Source organism: Coptis chinensis, chromosome 4, assembly GCF_015680905.1.
Source record: "Coptis chinensis isolate HL-2020 chromosome 4, ASM1568090v1, whole genome shotgun sequence".
Lineage (NCBI taxonomy): Eukaryota > Viridiplantae > Streptophyta > Magnoliopsida > Ranunculales > Ranunculaceae > Coptis > Coptis chinensis.
Window position 1 is genome coordinate 24,966,127 of NC_141459.1, and position 18,545 is coordinate 24,984,671.

At 38.1% G+C, this 18,545-nt stretch overlaps 4 protein-coding genes across 4 annotated transcripts; 3 read left to right on the top strand and 1 right to left on the bottom strand.

Moving 5' to 3' along the window:
- Positions 1-2,487: 2,487 nt before the first annotated feature.
- USP (UDP-sugar pyrophosphorylase) lies at positions 2,488-9,907 on the bottom strand. Its single transcript, XM_086607703.1, has 17 exons — positions 9,753-9,907; positions 9,574-9,678; positions 9,393-9,509; positions 9,179-9,319; positions 8,889-8,988; positions 8,329-8,456; positions 8,168-8,239; positions 7,849-7,913; positions 7,596-7,656; positions 7,353-7,470; positions 7,088-7,212; positions 6,648-6,724; positions 5,668-5,773; positions 5,020-5,079; positions 3,906-3,986; positions 3,030-3,269; positions 2,488-2,801 (listed from the first exon to the last, which is right to left on the bottom strand). Exons 1-17 carry the CDS (start codon positions 9,795-9,797, stop codon positions 2,634-2,636), a joined length of 1,809 nt encoding a protein of 602 aa, XP_086463829.1. The 5' UTR covers positions 9,798-9,907; the 3' UTR covers positions 2,488-2,633.
- Positions 9,908-10,147: 240 nt separating this feature from the next.
- Positions 10,148-14,564, top strand: CSLD1 (cellulose synthase-like D1). The gene is made up of 4 exons (XM_086603915.1): positions 10,148-10,730; positions 11,184-11,994; positions 12,150-12,931; positions 13,336-14,564. Exons 1-4 carry the CDS (start codon positions 10,150-10,152, stop codon positions 14,279-14,281), a joined length of 3,120 nt encoding a protein of 1,039 aa, XP_086460041.1. The 5' UTR covers positions 10,148-10,149; the 3' UTR covers positions 14,282-14,564.
- A 1,002-nt stretch (positions 14,565-15,566) lies between these two features.
- Positions 15,567-16,751, top strand: LOC147502864 (F-box protein At2g26160-like). Its single transcript, XM_086604631.1, has one exon. The coding sequence runs from the start codon at positions 15,567-15,569 to the stop codon at positions 16,749-16,751; it is 1,185 nt and encodes a 394-aa protein (XP_086460757.1).
- Positions 16,752-16,787: 36 nt separating this feature from the next.
- On the top strand, positions 16,788-17,255 carry LOC147502865 (uncharacterized). Its single transcript, XM_086604632.1, has one exon. The coding sequence runs from the start codon at positions 16,788-16,790 to the stop codon at positions 17,253-17,255; it is 468 nt and encodes a 155-aa protein (XP_086460758.1).
- Positions 17,256-18,545: the final 1,290 nt, after the last annotated feature.

Below are 18,545 nucleotides of genomic sequence, written 5' to 3' on the forward strand. Positions count from 1 at the left end.
AGTGTGTAAGCATAAAACAAAATAAACAATAGACATGGAAACAAAGACCATAACTTTTAATTACGATACAAGTGTACGTACGCAAAATAAACATAAAACCAGTAACCATGATCGTTTTTCTTTTTTCAGGCAACAAAAACTAATCTAATTTTGATTTCCTTTCTAGTTATACTTATGAGGGACAAACTAGTAATTTTGAGGATTTTGTGGCGATAGTAAGCGTGTAACTACCCTTTTTTTGTGGAAAAAATGAGACGTGTGTGGGCTGAAAATTCCCTTGGAGCGCTTAGAGGAACCAACCCTGGGAGCAAAAAATCACTGTCTTAACATTCCTTTTCTAATTTTCTCTGTTTTCTTGTAAGTTTGTTTGATACAAAACATCCTTCTTTTACGTGATCTACCCTTTGAACATGTCCAACATCTTCTGTGAATTATGAAACCACAAAATCCATGCCATTAATCCATTTTCTTCCTTCTTGAAACATGAAAGAAAACCTCCACTAGGCCAAAACAAGGTTTATAGGCACCGCACACCCGTCAGAATACTTGCATGAATCTTTCTTGCACACAGTCTAGACATGCATGTTTAATGCGTACGTGAATCCTGGTTCCAAATGAAGAAGGTAAAGGAGGGAGAGAACAACAAAACCACCAGTGCCTCTTCCTCATCATTGTTTATTGTTCGTCTTTGATCTTTATTAAGCTTGGATCGATACAGATGCCAGTACCAGATCCGAGGACAGGCAGTTTGTGTGTATGGGTACTCTCTTTGTTTCTCTTTGTTTCCATAGTTACTGGAACTGCGTTCCTTGTAATCGCAGCAATAAAAGATACCCCACCTTGGTATCCTTATGCAGGAATTGCCTTAGTAGGAATTCCATGGTTGTTTTGGTTATTCACCTACTTGTATAGATGCATTACAAGGGGTGGTAGTAGTCCTATTGATGTAGGTGGTCGGGGTGGTAGTGTTGGTCGCAGAGGTGGTGGACCTTTGGCCCATATGACTAGTGCAAATGCAATATCATCATCAAGAGGTGCTGCAGCTATTGATTCTCCGATGGAAACCCCTCGAACCACTGCAAGAACGGTTCATTTTGGACATGCAATTGTGAGGGAGGAGGAAAACGGTAATCAACCAGCCCAGGATGATTATCAAGAGAAATCTGCTTCACCGCCAAGTTCTTCAAACAACAACCACTATGAGGACATTTCCTTTCCAGAATTACGAGAGTGTGAAAGGCCATTAGCGTTATCTCCGCTGTCTTCTTGAAGTGGCAAATTGTCCAAGTGTTTTTTGATTGTGTTATATCAACTGCGATGTTATTAGAAGTTTCCTTCCCCATGTCCAATCTGAACTCTAGAACATGTGAATACTGCTATGTAAAGTGGCGCAGGGGAAGGACTCGATCAATCATTTCAACCATTTGTTCATCACCCAACAAATTACTAAATCCAAATTTCAGTCACTCATACATGTTATTGTACAATACTTGATCTAGTTGGTGGAACGTACGTAAGGAGCTATTTAGTTGTTATACAACGACAGTTTCATGTCCAAAGTCATTGTTTCTCCCTGCCATTTGGTTCTGCATACGTGTCAAGTGAAGAATCTTTCTGAAGGTGTTCCACTGGAGCAACCAATTGTGAGGAAAATGTTCTCCAACAAGGAAAATGTTCCATTAACTTTGAAAAGTTGAGCTGCGAGACTGTTCTGAGTAATGTTTCACTGATACGAGGACCAACTCCTCATCCTCTTATTAAGAACTTCAAGTTACACCTTCATACTAATTACTGCTTCAAGTTCTTATTATTTCCAACGGTTTTTCTTCCTTATGTTTCATTCAGGTTGATAACATGGTATATAACTTAAAACATGAATCTCATTGATCTTTTCCGAAGTCCGTTTGACAAGCTTTGTCCACCCAGCAATGCTAATGGTTCGAGTCCTTCCGCTCACGATCGATGATCCATCTGCACGACTGCACTCCCAACGTAAGGGGTACTCTTTTCCTCGATACAAATTTTGCAGATGCTTGCAACGAATATAAGTGCCAAGATGTTTTCTCCAGGACTGTATAGTAGGAGACTAGTTGCCATTCGGCTCACCCTTCTTAATATTAATTACAAAGTTACAGAGGGCATTTCTATGAGACCCTTGTTCTGTATGCTGAGGAAATATCATACTTATATTTTTTTGGTTCATTCGAGTTATGTTTTCAGTAACTGACATCCCCAGCGCTCAGCATACATAACCTTCAATCTGTTCCCCGAGAGTTGATTATTATGAACAGTAAACGAGGCGAGGAGATTTTAGGCAAATTACTACATTTTCCCTGATCTACAACTGTCAGCAGTTTGATGAATCAATATATAGTCCATCAGCAAGATGAGGACATGATATCAGCTAATGTTGTATAGTGAGCATCCCCATTTAGAGTTAGTAGACAACGATGATATGCTTCAATCCGACAAAGTAAACCAATCAGGGAAAAAAACCACTATAGATTAATATACAAAAGTTTACAGAGGCGCCAATTATTACTTTTACTGCCTTTAATGTTGACTGAGAATTAAGTACTTATTTGCGGCACTGAAAACATATTAGAAAATTGCTGATAACGGAACACTCTCTTTTAAGACTTGATGCTGAATTTCCCAGCTTCAGTGTAATTCTTCTCTAACTGCTCAACCTTTGAGATCCTAAAACCCCTGATCCTCACTTCTTCAGGGATTGAGGTGTCATTATGATCAACTTTTTCTAGGATCCAGCCCTTGTTCTGCACTGAACCCTCGACTTTTACCTGAGTTGGGAAAACAAAAAAAATGCTTATTGTAAGTCGAAGTTCTTTCATTACAATTATTGCTCAAGACTCTTTCAAGTAAGACTTGCATAGTAGTTGGTCTTGGGCTCTTGGCAGAGAAACAGTTGGATTATGCATGGACAACTTTTATACTTGAGAAATGAAGCATCCATTTTGATTTCAATGAAAATAAAATGAGTTTTTGGCAACTTTCTGATTATGTCATACCTCAGCTTGATCAACAGAGTTAACCACAAGCGTTCCATCCAACTTAAGATTCTCTACAAAAACGTTCCGGCCATTGATAACCATTGTAGAACTCTGTGTGATGGAGGAGTCCCCACCCACTTTCTTTCTTAGCTCTCCAAAGGTCAGTCCCCATTTCGGTTTCCATGTTACACGAGGCCACACTTCAACTTCTTGTCCGTTGAATACCTCAACTACGGGGTCAGCTATCTGGACTCCAGCCTGGTAAACACACAAAGAATAGGTGGGGATGACATAGTAAGAAGTAATAATAATTATATAATAGCAAGAATAAGGGTAATAATGTGGTGTTTTCAGAGGATGATCTGCATTGCGAGAATGTAAGATCAATTCTCAAATCATCTTTGTGGATCCAACAATGCTTGTCATTTTAGATTTGATCATTTGGATCCAACTGTATATGGAACCTGACCCATGGAACTCCCCATCCACATTTTTACGTAGGACCATTAGCACATATGATTCCAATAGTTGGCTGGTAAGATTTTTGCTCTACTGAAAGCATGATCCGCGCAACAAAATACAAGTCAGTGGAACTTCAACTTCGGCAGAATTTTCGGCAAGGTGAATATACTCACTGGAGCATCTTTCTCATAAAAAACAACGACACAATTATTAGACAAATCAATTTGGTTTAATAAGTTATTTAACACCGCAGTTCACCATTAACATAAAGAAATGAAGTTGAGGTGTTAAGCCAAGGAGGTGATGGATTCCTTTCATTATAAAGAATTGAAGCTGAATCTCTTTGTGATTATGTTATATACGTCAAGGATCTTTTGTAAAGTAAGTTACTCCTCAACTTTCATTTACATAATTAGAGGAGGAATTCATTACCTTCTTGAGAATGAGGCTATTTGCCCGGTAGATGGCCATTTCCCCAGAGGTTGCACTGTGGTATGGGTTGCCCTTTGGTACCTTCAGTTGGAATTAATAAGTTATAAGAATTATGAAAACACACTGTAACAACAGGTTTACAAGGTAAAAGTGAGAAAGCTAACATACGTGTAGCAAAAAGATCAGAGTGTGGGGGGAGGTTCTGACCTTCTGACCGTAGTTAATTATTGAAACAAAAAATTCCCGGTAAATAACAGTTCTCACTAGAATTTCACTAATATAAATTATAAAACATCTGAGACGTTAGCTGAAATTTTTAATTGAAAAAGTATAGTAGTCACTGATTCATGAGTTGAGACATATCTAAAAGGAGCATTTCCATCAATTCCTTCCTGAGATTAAAACCAGTATTAACGAAACTAAGAACATGTGCTTAGTTTGATTATAAATCCTAACAGCTCTCAAGCTATAAAAAGTGTCAGTCTTGTGGGGAGAAAATATTTGGATAGAAAAGCTATTAAGCGCTTTTGTCATCTTTATTTTTTATGTGGATTCAGCATTTAAAACAAAACTACCAATAATTTTCAAAATTAATGGAAAGAAATTACTCAACCAATAACTTTATATTCACTCTTATTGTCTAACTAAAACTATTCACACGGCAAGAGTATGTCCCAGAGCCCTCATAAAAGTATACCATTAAACTACATATTTCAGAAGTCAGACTTTTAACTGGAATTTACCAATCTAACGAATTTCCAGAAATTAAACTTATTCTGCTTTAATCTCACTGATTGTCAAAACTCTTCAAACAATTATGCTAACTTGTTGATGATATGAAAAAAATATATATTCTAAAAGCTAACCAACATCTTAATCTCAATGGAAAACTATGAAGCTGCCAATTGGATTAAGATTAAGATGTTGGTTTAATCTCAATGGACAACTATGAAGCTGCCAATTGGTTTAACCTTTTCTGTGACATAAACAAACTCCAAGGTTGTAATCTTTCATTTGTTTGGTTAAGGATGTGAGTTCTAGGTCTATATCCCTTGTAACTTAATCTAACTACAGAGGATGGCCTGCCGACAAAACCTCAAAGGAAAACACGTACCTTAGCAGCATCTTCAGGATTGTTCTTAACTGGTGCATAAGCCAACCATGTATCCATGACCTAAAGGATAAAATTATAATAATTCTATATTAGCGAATTCAAGACTAATGTTCTTCGGATATAAATCATATTGGTGAACTCCACCGCAAGTAGATTCCAAAACGCACCCATTTCAATCATTTTTCGTTTTAAATGCAGGCAAATATATGAACGGAAACCTTCAGTGATGAAGTATACAACTAATCATATTAAGTGCTAGAGCATAAGGTACAAATCTTGAAGTTCAGATATGCTTCAGTTTGTTATCTCAATTATTATCGTTTAAGTATATTTTTCCATAGCGTATAACTGTAATTTCAAATTTTGTTGAAGCAATAAGTTTTAATGCAAAAACACCAAGAAAGATGAAGACAACAACATTAAGTAAACAGTAGGATTTTAAAATAGAAAAAATGGAGAATTAACTAAACAATTGTAGGATTTTGCATCTGGCATTCTGGCAGATGATTATTCTGTAAAACTACTTGTATGTATTTTGTACTACTGATGATTATGCCGCCCAGACATTGCACAAAATTTCCAAAAATTATAGAACCTAAACATTCTACATCTTCAAACTATAAGCACTTTTGAAAATTCTTTACTTACAGTAAATCCAACCCTTGCGGATGGAGGCAGTGATTTGGGATAATCTTGCATCATACACTCCAATCGAGTAGAGGATTTGAATGAAGTCTTGCTAGCGTCTTTATACCTAAGAAGCAGCAACCAACAAACCACATGTTGCAATTTTAACTAATCTAGAAGTCTAAAATGCTGTCAACAAACATCTACATTTAATAACAGAAAGTGACCATTATGAGTGTAGTTGTAAACTGTGTTGCATGGAGGATACCCAGTCTGGAATTAGGGTCTGTTTTGCTTGTGTCCGGGTGTCCGTGTAGGACACGGGTACATATCTGAGATGCAACAGAGTTGTAAATTCCCAAAGATGAGAGGAAATTCCAAACTTATTATGGGAACAAGGAAGCTGAACTATATATCAGGAAAAAAAACACGGAAATGGGGAAAACAAAACGAGTAGAATGGTTCCAAAGATTTCGACAATTCACAGTTGTTAAGAAGTATCACGTATTTTATCTGCACCAACAATCTCAAGGAACCAAGCTATTATTTATGAGTTCCTGTGTTTCTGTAAATGAATTAGCACCCAAAACCATTGATACTCTAATACGAATGGCACCACAATATGGACTAGCAAGGAGAGCCTCGAATGCATTTCATTTGCGCAATAGATGCCCTGGGGGGTTGTACAGGGAGGTCTTGCATTATGTGGGTGTGTGTGTGGGGCGGGGGGAGGGGGTGTCAATTCCTCAGCACCTAGTTGCTTGGGTTGTAAGAAATGGCCTCTACTTGTAAACAGGTTTTTCAAAAAGAGGTTGAAGTCTAAAAGAATTAAAGAAAAATACATATAAATCTGGAGTGAAGCCTCCTGTAACGATTTGTCAGCAATTCCATCTACAATTAGAATTCAAGCAATTGATGGAGCTACCAGATATACTAGCAATCAGTAGGTAAAAAATACTAATATTATAATAATCTGAAGTAAAAAATGAAAGGAAAATTACTTGGGATTGACAAACTCTGGAATTGCACCGTGTGTTCTTGTAAGCTCTTGTATATAAGTATCAAGTCCCAAGATAAGCTACATGGAAAATGTATGACGTACATCAGTTTCAGAAAGAACGTCATATATGTAATCTCCCGGAAAACAAGATTATAAAACACATACTTGTTTCCAGAAAAAAAAAACGTCATACATTGATCACTAATCTAAAGATATTTCTGTGAACATTACATAGTAATTAAAAAACCAAAAGAAAGAATGATCACCCAATTTCAAAAGCCTTGTAGAACCTATTATGTGTTTTGGAACAACCTTAATTTTCTCATGGTAGTGGCCTTTCTACAATCTTACAGTAAACGAGGAAGCTACAAGAATGGACATAACCAGAACAGAATCATATTAAAGTAGAGGGCTAAGTCGAACAATTTGTGAGGTTTTCACCTGGTTTATATTTCCAGGAAAAGGAGAATAGCCTGTTTCACAATTAACATCTCCATCTGGAGATCCAGTAGCTCGAAGAAGAGGATCTAGTTGATTGTACTCGACATTAATTACCATTGTCCTCCCTGAAAATCCAATTGAAACTAAAGATGAATGTTGTGGCAAATATGGAACACAAGTTAATGGTATTATACTGGCTGGTAAGACACGCATTTAAGGACAAAAGAGAATAGTCTAATCAGAGAAGTTATCATCATAACAGTACCATCAGCATGAGTAAGCTTTGTGATTCCCCCTATAGCTTCTTTGGCTTTGCGAGGAACTGCAAGAGAATTAACATGGTATTGCTTGGTGGAACTAACTCCTAGGGACGCTGGTATTGCCTGTGTTTATATGTAAGAAAAAATCAAAAGATAATCATTCAAGTCAAATACGTCATGATAAAAATCAACCATTTAACAAAATTCTTCAAGTAGTCAAATAAGTCATGACAGCACATTCATCTAACCTTGAAGAGTAATCCATTCGTATCTTGGAAAAAGAGAACCCACTTCAATCCTGCATCATGCCTGAGACACTAATGAAACTTGTCATATTAGAGGCAACTCAGGAAAAAAACCACATAAAAATGGAGCCGAAGACTAGTATGAATCTAAACAGCATCAATCAGCACAACAAGGTCAATACATTATTAACAGGAAAAAGAACTTCTAACAGCAACAAAAGAAAATCCGAACTGTTCTATGAAAGGCAACGCGTACCAGGCACGTAGAAGACCACTAGAGTAAAGAAGCGAATGGACATCACCATGGCCATGAGGTTTAGTCTATCAAAAGAAAATAACAAGAAAACAAAATAGTAAGATTAACGAAGATTACTGAATATATCCCAAAGCAATTGTAGTATTGGATACACAACTATATATGTAATCATAAAAGTCTGTAGTACTGCCAGGATTCACAGACAGCATGAAAGAATACTGATGCCATCCACAAATTTTGGAAAAATCCAACACAAGTTCAGCATTCATAATAAAGTATCATGGTCACAGAGTCCACACAACGAACATAAAGATATTACCTGAATTCTGTATTTATTTTTGGGGTCAATGGCAAGCCTAGCATCGTTATCATCTAGGCAAGCTACCTTCTCCTGCAATGAGCATGCAGAGAACAAAGACAGTTAAGCATTTTGGAGATTGGAAATTAGCTGCTTCAATGAACTTAATAATATTAACAAACCTGCTTAAGAAGCTTCACTTGTTCAGGCTTCATTCCGAAATAAGCATTTGTCTCTAGGAGCTCCAGAATACGTGCATGTGTGTCGTCCGATGTCATTATCACAAAAGGAATCTGAGTTTCACACTGACCTACATTAATAACCGAAAGATTAGCAGAATGTAATCCAAGACGTCAATTCTTATATACTGATGAAAAGATGTTTTGAGGACACCAGAAACATCGAAACACTGGCCATATCTATAGCAAGAACATACACATTGGCAATCGAGGAAAATAGGGAGAGACAGAGAGTTCATTTTAAGAACTAAAAGATTTTCATATACAAGAGCCATTACAATACTCAAGCTAGAATAACAATATACATCTTTAAATAATGTCACAATACAGCACCAAGAAAGCATGTTGCATATAATATAAAACAGGCCCATGGTTTCAGATCTACAAAAGGAAAAGAAGCATGGTTGACAAATAATGAATACCTCCACACTCACTTCCATTCTGACAAACACAGATAGAGAGAGAAAACAATGTAGTAAGTTTAGACCTCATTCACAACTGACCTTGTGTAGACCTACAACTAGCCTCTTGTAGGGCCAAAATAGATTCAATGTAATGTTGTAAGAAGCATGTGCCTGTTGTGGACTCAAAAGGAAGAGCTACCTGCAATATACATGTAAGAACAGTTACTGACTCGGTAGATTATTTTGTACCCCCCTTGGCATACATAAATGCAATCAGAGACAATAGGCGTTCATGGGTCCTTTAGTATAGCAGGACGAAAAAGTTAATATACATATTCAGACATACGACCCAAGTAAGAAATGAATACATATACTCTAATAGATCCTACCTTGATTCCATTATATCCAAGACGTTCCCCAAGCCCTCCAGCAACAAGTACAAATGCAGCATGCCGTGCTTCCCTAACACCAGCTTCCTCCAACTTGACGAAGTTGTCGTCACCAAAATTCAAGATCTCTCCAGACGGAACCTGCAGAAATATTTAACTTAGCTCATCTGAAATTTGGATACACTGTAAAAGCCTACGAGAAAAGTTGACTTACAGAAGGAGTAAAGCCATCGAATGGATTTTTGCCTGCTTTTGAATCTGATAGGAGTCTTTTAGCATTGTGAACATACGAAGTCAAACCACCAGGATAGCTCGTGTTCAGCCGAGAAACCTAAAAACAAGTAGTTACTAGAATAAACTCCCATTAAAATAGATCTAAAAACAAAGAATTAAACCTGATCGAAAAAGCCTTTTTTCTCCTCATCATCAATGCCAGGCTGAGTCCAGTGCTCAAAAAGATGAGTTTGTCCAATTTCTACCAACACTTTCGCAAGCTCAATCTGTTAAAACAATAACCACACTCACGTACTTTCTATGCTAGTTGTACATTAATCACGAAAGAGAAGAATTGTACCTGGTCAGGTGAGAGAATGCGGAGATTCTTTTGAAGGTTAGCCATGGTTCAAGAGAAAAATAATGAGTGAATGTCATTCAAACTCTTTATTTGTTCAGAGAAAGTGAGAGACTTCAAACTCAGAAAAGTGCGGTGGGACCAGACCCCAGATAGACACACATTCGTGTGCGGTGTGATTTTGGGCCCACAGTCAAAGGAGAGAAAAACCATTGACAATTTCAGCTCCCTTCCCTTATTTTGTGCGAACTCACTAATTTTAACCACCAGTTTCACCAAATGTCTCGGACTTATTATTATGTTCTCCTCCACCAATGAATAGAAAAAATTACTGCTTAACTTTAATTATTATTTACGTCTCGTTATTACATTAACATTATTTTTTATAGTAAAATTTGGCATGGCAACGTCGACGAGTCCAACCAAGGGGACGCCTGGTCGGCCACCAACTGCGGTAAAGTTTGCTCGGCGAACATCTAGTGGCCGCATTGTAAGTTTATCTCGAGATGACGACTTAGATATCTCGTCCGATTATGGTAGTGGAGCGGCCAATGACTACATAAACTACACCGTACTAATGCCGCCTACACCGGATAACCAACCTATGGCGGATGCAAGTGCAAGTTCGGGTTCAACCGAACAATCAAAGCGGGCTGGATTGAATAGAAGAGGAGGTGGAGAAGAGGAAGGAGGGAATAGTGGTGTTGGTGGAGGGGAAAAAACGGAAAGAAGAATGTCACTCATGAAATCAAATAACAAGTCTATGTTATTGAGAAGCCAAACGGGTGATTTTGATCACAACCGTTGGTTGTTTGAATCCAAAGGAACGTACGGTATTGGGAATGCATTTTGGTCCAAGGACGAGAACACGTACGACGGTCATGATGGAATTGATATTAGTATGGATGATTTTATTGATAAACCATGGAAGCCATTGACAAGAAAACTCAAAATTCCTGCTGCTATCCTTAGCCCTTACAGGTGCGCTTTAATTTTTTTTCTTAAACTGTCATCCTTAGCCAAAGTGTAAAAATTTCTTTATGGGCGCGAATTTAAGGAATTCAAATTATGAAAATTCTCACAAGAGGCCTCAATTTCCAGACTATAGCGCTGTTTCAGTATGGCTGTATCTGTATCCTACGTACCTTGCTTGACCGACAAGTAAATCAGTCATGACTCATGACTAACAACCGAGACCTTGCCAAGTGTTTCTACCACCAAAATCCAATGAGAAAGATGCAATTCTAGGTAAAAACATTTCACTGGCCGGATTTGCATATTTTTAGTACGATTTTGGTGATGAACTGATGAAAACACCGGCCATTTCTTTGAGAGATTGTACCTAACAATTGTGTTACAAATTTGCAACCATAATAATTATTAGATTAGGTGTATTTGGCATTAACAAAATTAATATTTGATGTGGCAAAACAGGCTTCTGGTGGGAGTACGAATGATAGCACTCGGACTATTTCTAACATGGCGAGTTAGGAACCCAAACAAAGAAGCAATGTGGCTGTGGGGATTATCAGTTGTTTGTGAAATCTGGTTCGCTTTCTCTTGGCTACTTGATCAACTACCTAAACTCAATCCAATCAACCGATCCACGGATCTTGCTGCTCTTCACGACAAATTCGAGCTACCCTCCGCAAGTAATCCACTTGGACGGTCAGATCTTCCTGGAATGGACGTCTATGTTTCAACCGCAGATCCTGAGAAAGAACCACCCCTTGTTACTGCCAACACTATTCTCTCAATCTTAGCCGTTGATTACCCCATCGAGAAACTATCATGCTACATTTCTGACGATGGAGGTGCCCTTCTAACATTTGAAGCAATGGCAGAAGCTGTGAATTTTGCTGAAGTATGGGTGCCATTTTGTAGGAAACATAATATTGAGCCACGTAATCCTGATAGTTATTTCAGTAGTAAAATTGACCCCACTAAAAATAAGAAAAGACCTGATTTTGTTAAAGATCGTCGTTGGATTAAAAGAGAATATGACGAGTTTAAGGTTCGGATTAACGGTTTACCCGATTCAATTAACAAGAGATGTGATAGTTATAATGCAAGGGAAGAAAGGAAAGAGAAAAATGTTGCTAGGGAGAAAAATGGTGGAGTTCTACCAGATGAGCCAGTTAAGTTCACTAAAGCCACATGGATGGCTGATGGTACACATTGGCCTGGAGCTTGGCACTCTCCTTGTGCTGATCATTCAAAAGGTGACCATGCTGGCATTATTCAGGTCTGTGCCAGTACTACTTGTTTCCTTTGTATATAATTTCAAATTTGTACTTCTGCCTTGTACACCGTAGTACAAAATGTTGCAACTTTCTGTTATTTTATAGGACCAACTAGTTCACTTCTAAAAATGCAAAGTGCAACTAATCTTATTCACAGGTAATGAGCAAGGTCCCTGACAATGACCCAGTGTATGGTCACCTAGATGAGAAGGTCTTAGACTTCACTGGTGTGGATATCCGCATTCCAATGTTTGCTTATGTATCGCGTGAGAAGCGTCCAGGTTTTGATCACAACAAGAAGGCAGGGGCCATGAATGCACTGGTCCGAGCATCAGCAATCCTTTCCAACGGTCCTTTCATTCTTAACCTTGACTGTGACCACTACATATACAACTCTCTTGCTCTCCGTGAAGGAATGTGCTTCATGATGGACCGTGGAGGTGATCGTATTTGTTACATACAATTCCCTCAACGTTTTGAAGGCATTGATCCTTCAGACCGATATGCCAATCATAATACTGTTTTCTTCGATGGCAATATGCGTGCTTTAGATGGTCTTCAGGGGCCTGTGTATGTTGGGACCGGCTGTTTGTTTCGTAGGTTTGCATTGTATGGTTTTCACCCTCCACGCGCGAATGAATACTCGGGGATATTTGGTCAGAACAAGAACCCTGCAGCTAATATTCAACTGCAATCAGAGGAGGAAGAGGATTCTGATACTCAACCACTCACAGCAGCACACCCAGACTTGCACTTGCCAAAGAAGTTTGGTAATTCAACTTTGTTTACTGAGTCTATTCCTGTTGCCGAGTATCAAGGTCGCCCTCTTGCTGACCACAAATCAGTGAAAAATGGCCGCCCTCCTGGTGCATTATTGATTCCACGACAGCCACTTGATGCACCCACTGTTGCTGAAGCTGTTGCTGTTATATCATCCTGGTATGTTTATTCTACTAGAATCCTCTTCTGTTTACATATGCTCATTAATGTGGTATTCTGGAGATGTGAGTGTAACTGTGTAACAATAGCATCATTTTTGTGAATCTTACCTGAAGAGCTGTTATAAGGTTGCTTTGCCATGGTTGAGATTTGGAAACAATGTAATTGTTGACATCATACAGTGGCTGGTTTCCATGTAGCTATATATCTTATAATCCTGTGTATTCCAGATTGTTTTCTAGCATTGCTACCAACTTGATTTCATTGGCTTAGATATTGGATCGTTATGTATAGACAAATCAAAGACATTCTAATTTGCCTGGTGGAATTGTTATGAAGAGAATACTTGATCAAATAAAACTATGTACTGACATTTTACTTGCTACGCTAAATTTATAATATAGGTACGAGGACAAGACAGAATGGGGAGAGAGAATTGGTTGGATTTATGGGTCAGTGACAGAAGATGTGGTTACTGGCTACCGCATGCACAATCGTGGATGGCGATCAGTTTACTGCATCACCAAGCGTGATGCCTTCCGTGGTACTGCCCCCATTAACCTCACAGATAGACTTCACCAAGTCCTTAGATGGGCTACGGGTTCTGTTGAGATCTTTTACTCTCGCAACAATGCTTTGCTTGCCAGTCCCCGCCTCAAGTTTTTGCAAAGGATTGCATACCTTAACGTTGGCATTTACCCTTTCACTTCAATTTTCCTCGTTGTCTACTGCTTTCTACCGGCGCTTTCCCTCTTCTCTGGACACTTCATTGTAGAGGGTCTTGATCCAATGTTCCTGTTGTATTTATTCATTATTACTGTCACCCTTGCTCTGCTTTCCTTACTTGAGGTCAAGTGGTCAGGTATTGCTCTTGAAGAATGGTGGAGGAATGAGCAGTTTTGGGTCATAGGTGGCTCTAGTGCCCATCTTGCTGCTGTCATCCAAGGCCTTCTCAAGGTCGTCGCTGGTATTGAAATCTCATTTACCTTAACATCCAAATCCTCTGGAGAAGATGAAAATGACATTTACGCAGACCTCTACTTAGTGAAATGGACTAGTCTCTTCATAATGCCATTAACTATCCTTGTGGTTAACATAGTTGCATTGGTCATTGGGTTTTCAAGGACTGTTTATAGTGTGATCCCACAATGGAACAAGCTCTTCGGTGGAGCTTTCTTTAGCTTTTGGGTTTTAGCTCACCTATATCCATTTGCCAAAGGTTTGATGGGAAGAAGAGGCAGAGTGCCGACAATTGTATATGTGTGGTCAGGACTTGTTGCTATCACAGTCTCATTGCTTTGGATATCGATTAACCCACCAGACAGTAAATCTGGTTCCATTCAAGTTTAATGAAAATTAGATTACCACACAAGCAAAGTAAGAAAAGATTAAAGGATGATGAGATGATAGCTCGAGAAAGTCTATCTAGTTTATACGTGGGAGTTTCATTGGGCTTGGTTTGGGACTGATGCCTATATATCCCACTCGTCTTGAACAATTGATCAAATGAAGATGTGATAGAAGAACTCATGCGCCTTAGACCAAGCTTCGTATGGAGTGCATGTTAATGATATATACAGAGTGTCTTGTGTAGCATTAGACAATCCTTTTTTTTAAAAAAAAATTATAATCTTTTTTGTTTTTGTCTTTTATCTTAATTTAGCTCATGTTACATTTCTCTTCATTTGTCAACAAAATTGGTACTAATCTTAGCGTTCAAAGTCAATCATCTTAGGAGAAAATCCCTTCTATAAGGTTCAATTGTTCTATGTAAATCAGTCAGTTAATTTAACATTGCATACGCCAAAAGATCTTCGCGTACTTAATTTGGAATCTATATCATAATAATATACCGGAAAATATAAAATAAAAAAGTTGTTCAATGTATATGTTTGTCGTCTCTGTCTGATTAGAAACTAATGGAATTAATTTCTTGTTGCAAGGCATAGAATAATCACATATTCTGAGCATACTTCACAAAATTAGGAAAGACTGGTGCTAACATAGATATTACACCGTGCAATATTTCGAGTTTGAGTCCATATGGTTTATGAAACTTTAACTTTCTCAATACTATTTGAAGGTGTTTTTATTAGTATTGGAATTTAGATTTATAGTGCATCCGATTAGGAAAGTGAACGAAAACTGGAAGGTGATTTTGAATTACTTTCGTTTTTTCAGTACAATTTTAATGGCAATCACTGATTTTCCGAAAGAAAAATGCTTTTTAGGCTATATAAGTTAGCCAAATTGAGTCGAATGCATGGTCCTTAATTATGGCTGCATTACCTTGCCTTAGAGGGACGGTTAAAATATGTGTTCATCATTACTAATTCAAATCGGCTTATCCAATTTCAAACAAGTAATTCAACTCGATACTTAATTAGTAGTTGAGGATGCTTCCTTTCCAATTCAAATTTGGAAACCAAAACAAGATCCACGTTCCACACTTACCATGAAACTCGATCATCCAAAAGCTATATAGTAGATTATAAAATCGTCTGAGAGTTTAAAAATAGATTATCGAAGAAGAAAAAGTTGGGTTCAAAGTTACTCACTCGAAGGTTTTAAAACGAGGTAATGTTTTCTTCTCTCATAGTCTCATCACGTACACGAACCTTTCTCAACTTTTAACATGGCAGGTCTTTGGTCAGAACTTCCACAACACCTCCTAGACTTAATAACAAACCGACTACACAAACTCGAGGACCTACTTAGTTTCAGTTGCGTATGTCGAACATGGAGACTCGCTGCTATGTCCTTGCTTCCTTCAAATCTTCTTTTACCATGGCTAATAGTCCCTTATGGAGAAGGTTACTTCAGAGGCAGAGGGACAATCCATAACAAAACTGCTGGTTTCTTCAGTCTTTCCAATCGTCAACTTTACAAAGTTAAAATACAAGAGTTAGCTAATCATCGTATCTGTGGTTCTTGTCGAGGTGGATGGCTAGTTACGGTCAACTCAGGCGGAGAGATTCAGGTATTACATCCTTTTTCAAAGTCTGTAATCAAACTTCCACCGGTCACACAACTCCCTGGCGTTGTTGGTTCTTATTGTACCATGATTCGGAATCTTGTATATAAGGTTAAGAAGAAACAGTTAATTTATACTATTTCGTCGAAACGCATGCGGGAAATTTACATAGACAAGGCTGTAATGTCGCGTACTACTGGTGTTGTGATGGTGATTCATGGTTTCGATAGGAAATTAGCCTTCTGTAGGATTGGTGATAAGAACAAGAAATGGATTTCCGTTAAAGGCGCTATTGCAGGGAAATTTAATGACATTACTCTTTATAATGGGGATTTTTACGCTGTTAAAGACAATGGGAATGTGTATGTTGTCAGTGGTCTAGGTGTTCTTCTCCGGCCATTTGTTAAGTTGGTTATACGCGAAACAACAAACTACTCGTATTATAAGAAGTACTTGGTTGAAGCCAAGGGCGAATTGTTCTTGATAATGAGGGTTCGAGGATATCCTATGGAAGCCGAGAATCTTGACGCTGAACTTACAGTTTCTTTTATAATCAAGAAAATAGATTTCAATGGGCCTGAGTGGGTGCATGTTGATAATTTTGACGAAGACTGTGCCGTGTTTGTAGGATGTAACGATTCCTTTACTCGTTTGACTTCAGATGTTCCTGAGTGCAAAGGGAACTGTATTTACTTCACTGATGACTGTTTGGGCAACAATTTGGAGGGTTTTGTCGACAAACCATTTGGTGACGTTGGTGTATGGGATTTGACAGCTGATGTTGTTGAACGATTCTATCCAAGTTCCGATATCAAGCCTCCGCCTGTCTGGTTTGCTACAAATTGACACTAGCATATTGTGCCGTTAGGACAAAGCAATACAATGAGCAGCATCAAAAGAGAAGTTCTGAGGGGTATTAGAACTTCTAGCTGGCTCTCAAATGGAAGGATGCATAATGACACTTCGGATTTAAAGGTATTGAGAAGACTTGAGGTAGAATGGAAACACTTCCCCCCACCATCCATACATGATGTTGACTGGATCCCACCCATTGGTAGTGAGATAAAAATCAATACTGATGGTGCTGTTCTTGGTGTACCTAGTAGAGGAGGTGCTGGATGTGTTTGCCGGAACGATGAATTAGAAGTGGTGGGTGCACTAGCTACTGGTCTAGACCAGATTACGTGCGTTGAAGCTAAATGCATAGCAATTGTGATTGCAGCTGAGAAGGCAGTAGAGATGAATTGGACAAGGCTATGGATTGAAGCGGATTCTCAAGCTGCTGTTACAGCCTTTAATGGAGCTTCAATACCATGTGTTCTTAAGGCTAGATGGATACAAGCGAATTGAAAACTACAGTGTTGGAAGCTGACCCATGTTTGGAGAGAGTGCAACTTCGGAGCCGATTCTGCAGCCAGGAAAGGATCTTCATTAGCACTCAACACTTCAATACATACGGTGTACTAGCAAGCCTGACCATGTGAGGAATATAGAAAGTCCTTTAAGGATCTAGTATAGACTCAAATGAGATCACTTGTAGTAGTATTACTGTCTCAAACAACACCATTCTTTCTTAATAAATTTTCCTTTCAAAAAAAAAGGAAAAAAAAGAAAAGAAAAAGGTTGTAATTTATCTTAACATACTGTTCTTCATATGTATCTCAAACTTCTACTCTTTTTTAGTTTGACTACCAGTTTGACTACCAGTTTGATTTACCAATTTTATTAGTTTGGGGATAAAATTGTTGCTGATTGAATCAAGCACGCTAGTCCTTAATTTGTTCTAATCGAATCAGATTTCTCTTGTTAGAAAATGCTGTAAGTACAGACTGCAGCCATCAGAAATGCTCTATCTTGCTGGATGACTTTCAAACCATGTTTACCATCCTGATTAGTGATTATGTAGTTTTTATTCATGCATCAATTCAAGAAGTTGTACTTGTTACTTCCATTGGTAATTCCTTTAGGTTGCAAGTATTGGGCTATTGGCTGAAGATTAGCAAATGCAACTGTAATATATTGAGTTTGGTTAATTGGTTAGTAGATCTTAAGTATTATGAATTTATCAGTACCCAATACCCAGTAACTATGTTTTTGAGTTGTGCATAATTTCTCATATTAAGACCCATTCTTGTTTTTGAGTGTCTAAGGATAAGTCGAATGGTTTGGGTGACATGGCACCAAACCACAATAGAATAGTTCATAAGGTTAGTGGGATAGCATTTAAAGACCCAATGGCCTTTGACAATGGCATGCAAAAAAAAAAAAACTCACTCCCTACCTGCCACTCCCAAAGGTGAATGGAAAATATTTTTTTCCTTCCTTCCCATTTTGCCCTTTATCTTTAGAGTATAAATATAAAATAATAAAGATACAAAAGTAATTCACCAAAACTAAAGATTTTGAAAATAAATTTGGTCAAACAAATTTTCTAGCCACTGTTTCTATTGAATGCTATATCGTTAAAATTGGCAGTATAGATAGGTAAGCGTATACCGATAGCATTGGCGAGTTAACGTTTCAACGCACAATTAGATCACAATTTCCGTTATATTTGGTGTTTTGCCACACTATTAGACTTAGCCTAACTTCTATTTTTCAGACACCCAATTGCTGGATTAGCAACATATGGATTCTAAA